This window comes from Naegleria gruberi (genome assembly GCF_000004985.1).
Source record: "Naegleria gruberi genomic scaffold NAEGRscaffold_217, whole genome shotgun sequence".
In the NCBI taxonomy this organism is placed as follows: Eukaryota; Heterolobosea; class Eutetramitea; order Acrasida; family Naegleriidae; genus Naegleria; species Naegleria gruberi.
Window position 1 is genome coordinate 1 of NW_003163124.1, and position 4012 is coordinate 4012.

The following is a 4012-nucleotide window of genomic DNA, read 5'->3' on the forward strand; positions in this document are numbered from 1 at the left end:
GNATTGACACTAAAGGAATATTTGGTGGCAATGACAAGCTCATTTCTGTCAATGTTGTGTTTCTTGATGAGTTGACCAATGAGTTTTTCACTTTCACCATCTTGATACAAATTGGCAGTATCGATAAAGTTACCACCAGCTTGAAGGTATCTTAAAAAGATTTTCTCATTTTCTTCATCAGTTGATCCAACACCCTATTCGAATAAACTTTCTAATAAAACAAATTCAATGAAATATTAACATACCATTGAAGTGGAGAAGACGGCATTGTGGCCAAAGTGACCAGTACCCAAAGCAATTGGAGAAACTCTCAATCCGCTTGATCCCAACAACTTGTAGCTTGGAATAGTTTTGAGTTGACTTGTAGTTTGATTATCAGACATTTTATTTTTGTTGGAAACTCATATTGACCTCTACTCTCACTATTTAAAGAGTAGCTTGGATTTCATACTCACTCACATGAAGGCGGACAGATTACTTTGTGCTTCCTTAGATTTTGTAAACTTTCGTGAGGAATAATTTTGGTTGACTTCAACCAAGCGCTCGAAGAGTGATCTTTCAATTTTAATGGAAACCACTCCATGATGTTTGAATTCAAGAAAATGTTGGATGATAATTTCAAATACGAAATTCCAGCAAGCACAAACTTTCCATGTTGAAGATTATTTTTGGATTTCGAATAATTTGTGCATCCTTTGTAAATTAACCTTCAAACAGCATTAAGAGAAAGTAAAAATAAACAATCCTGTTTTTAATTTCCGGGTTAACATGTTAACCTATAAAAGCGGCTCGAAATTACTGAATTTTAAGAAATGGAACGGTAGCCTAACGGTAATGTTTCGTATCATTTAAACACTGGTCTGAAGATCGAATCTTGTCGGCATCAATAAACAAAATGCCATCTCAAAACAATGCAAAGTGCAGAACATTTGTTTGCGTTTGTGGAAGCAAGTGTAATTCAAGTCCAGCCAAGAGTAGACATATTAAAAAGTGCAATCATTTTGCCAAAGCAAGAGAGTTTATTAATACTTCATATCCAGAGCTCTCTTTAAATAAATTAATACAACCAAACATTATTGAACCAATCATTAATGTTGTTAACAATGATCCTCTAGAAGCATCCTATATCAAGATGGGAAGGGCTGTTGTTAAGTTAATCCAAGAACTTCCAATTACATCACCTCTTAGAAGACCAATGGTTGCCAAGATTTGTAAAACTGTAAGACCTAAAGATGCTGTTATCATCTTGAATTTCGATGAATCTACCATTAGAAAGGCCAAGAAAGAAAGTGATGATTTTGTATTGATGATGAAATCTAAACCAAATAGCACTAGAGAGAAAATCTCAGCCACTGATATTGATAGAATCCAGAAGTATTGGTATGATTCATGTCGTGTTTCATCTACTGATGTTTTGCAAGCAAAGAGGAAGAGTGCAACATCTGAGGCTGTTATTGTTTCAAAATATTGGCAAGACTCACCTACTTGTTGGATTTTCCAACAATATGTGGACTTCAGTGAACACAACCAAATTCCCTATCACTCCATTGGTACATTTGTCAAATACAAACCAAATAATATTAGACCATCCAAGAAGTTAGAAGGTATTTGCCCAATCTGTAAAGATTTCAAGAACAACAAGGCCAAGTATGAAGAAGCTGACCAATTATTGAAACATTTCAAGCAGGAGCCAGAGTGTGATTGTAATCATTGTCAGCATTATAGTGAAAACTCTCAAGTTGAATTAATAGCACTTCAAAGAAAGTATGAGAAACATCTACTTCACGCTCAGCTCATCGTAGATAAATCCAAATATTGGGAGAAGGCAAAGCAAGAATTAAAAGAAGACGAGTTGATCGTTGTGATGGATTTTGCAAGTGGTTGGGAGGTAATCGATAAAGCTGTAGAAACAACCAACGAGTTTTTTGAGAAACATTACATCAAAGACATGATTGTTGTTGTGGTTAGAAAGTTAGGTGGAGAATTTCATTACACTTACTTTGATTTGATCAATGACAACCATACTTCTGATCATCACTACGTCAGAGAAGCTTGGGATTACTTATTATCGTCCGAAGAAATATTCACCAACAAATCTAAAATATTTCTTTTCTCCGATGGTGGGCCTGCTCATTACAAGATGTGTAAGACTGTTGTTATGATTGGAGAGATGACAAGAAAATATGATATTAATATTGAGTACAACTTCTATCCATCACACCATGGCAAGGGTCTTTGTGATGCACACATAGGAGTAGGTAAAAAGTATATCAAGAACAAAGTAAAGAGTAGAGAAGTAGAGGTGGAATCAATTGATGACATTGAGATGTTACTCAAGCAGTTGAAAGGAACCAAGGTTATTCGTTTGGACAATATTAAAACCTTTGAAGATTATAATGTAGAAAACATTGACAAGGTTAGATCATTTCACCAATATACTTACGAATTCGATTCAGAGAACAATATGTCATTATTATGTAAGATATCTTATGAAGAAGAATCGTCTGTCATCAAGAATGTTAATTTAATAACTAATTCTGGAGGAAAGCTCACACCCAATCACTGTCTATTTTGCAACAAAACAGGACACAATCATAGATTGTGCAAATTATTAGACGAACAATATAAGAAAGAAGATTTCGATCCTTCAGATCATCAATTCTTATCTCGTGAAGACGAGTACCTACCAGATGGGGAGGAGAGTGAAAGCGATGAATTATTGTATGATTCAGATAGTGATTATGATAGTATTAGTGAATCAGAGAGTGAGTTAGATAATGTTAGTACATCAAGCAACGAACAACTTACGGTTGGAAAGAGAGCAGGAAGAGGCAATAAATTAAATGCCATCATTAGCAGTTTGATGTAAACGTATTTTTTTTTAAAATTTTATTCATTACAAAATTTTCAACAAATTTCCGTTCCAATTCTGGTGTTTTAAGGTGTGAAGAGCTTTTTCAAACACAGCCTCATTTTCTATTAAATAAAGTGAAAAACAGGATTGTTTATTTTTACTTTCTCTAAATTAAATTCCATCAAACAACATTAAATATTTGGAGAATTTTGATTCAACCAATGTTGAACATGAAGTAATTTATTATATTATTAAGAAATTAAATTATTAATATTGTAAATTAAGAAATAAAATTATTAAATATTAAAAAAATGTCTCGATTACAGGAAGCATCTTTACATAAAACGCTCGGATCACAGATTATGCAACTCTTGGAAGGAAAAACAACAAATTCATCTTCCTATTCCTTTCAAACTCATCAAGTTAATTATGTATATGGATTGGATAAGATTAAATCAATGGTTCCGAATGTAATTATAAACAAAAAGTATGACAATCAACAACAGATGAATGGAATGAGCAAATTACAAATTGAAAAGGAAGAAGTTTTTGCCAAGCCGGAAGTGATGAACATTCTCGATGATATTTTCAATGTAAAACTTCAAGGAAAATACAATAATAATATAACAGAATATGTTGCCCAGGAGGAGAAACATTCGTTGGGAGAAAAGAAACAAGTTGATGTGGAAGTAAAGCTGTTCGATGATGAGGATGAGGAACTAGTTGATAAACCTGCAATTTATGATGAAAATCAAAAGGAAGTGAAAATTAAATTATTTGATGATATTGATGATGACGATGATGTTCCATTCAAGGATCAACTAAAGGAGAGACAAGTGCAAAAGGAAAAGTCAGGACACAAGAGAAAGAGAAAGGAAAAGAAATTTTCCTTCTTGGAAGATTCTGATGATGAGGATGAGGAACATGATAAATCCATTGCATTGAATGATGAGGATGAGGAAAGTGATGAGGATGAAGATTTACTCAAGAATAAGGCTGCAGAGACTCACAACTTTATCAGCTCTACAAAGGTCAAGAAATCTGAAAAACCAAACAAGGTAGCCAAGAGACATAAGGAACAAAATGAGTGGAAACAAATTCAAACATTAATGAAGGAAAAGGATGAAAAAAAGAAAGATTCTTCTAAGGATTCAACAG

The 4012-nt window shown here is 33.5% G+C and overlaps 3 protein-coding genes across 3 annotated transcripts in view; 2 read left to right on the top strand and 1 right to left on the bottom strand.

Moving 5' to 3' along the window:
- Nucleotides 1-8: 8 nt before the first annotated feature.
- Nucleotides 9-383, bottom strand: NAEGRDRAFT_76606 (uncharacterized protein; the record flags this gene model as incomplete). The annotated part of the gene is made up of 2 exons (XM_002668434.1): nt 9-194; nt 246-383. Coding segments are annotated over 2 exons (324 nt in total), but the record flags the coding sequence as incomplete, so codon positions are not given.
- A 512-nt stretch (nt 384-895) lies between these two features.
- NAEGRDRAFT_54775 (uncharacterized protein) lies at nt 896-2869 on the top strand (the record flags this gene model as incomplete). The annotated part of the gene is made up of 1 exon (XM_002668432.1): nt 896-2869. The coding sequence occupies one exon, from the start codon at nt 896-898 to the stop codon at nt 2867-2869; it is 1974 nt and encodes a 657-aa protein (XP_002668478.1).
- A 296-nt stretch (nt 2870-3165) lies between these two features.
- NAEGRDRAFT_76608 (uncharacterized protein) overlaps nt 3166-4012 on the top strand; it is a gene marked incomplete at both ends in the record, with an annotated part of 5777 nt that continues 4930 nt past the window's right edge. The window contains one exon of the mRNA XM_002668433.1: nt 3166-3941. Coding sequence (XP_002668479.1) covers nt 3166-3941 — 776 coding nt within the window. The remainder of the gene's footprint in view (nt 3942-4012) is intronic.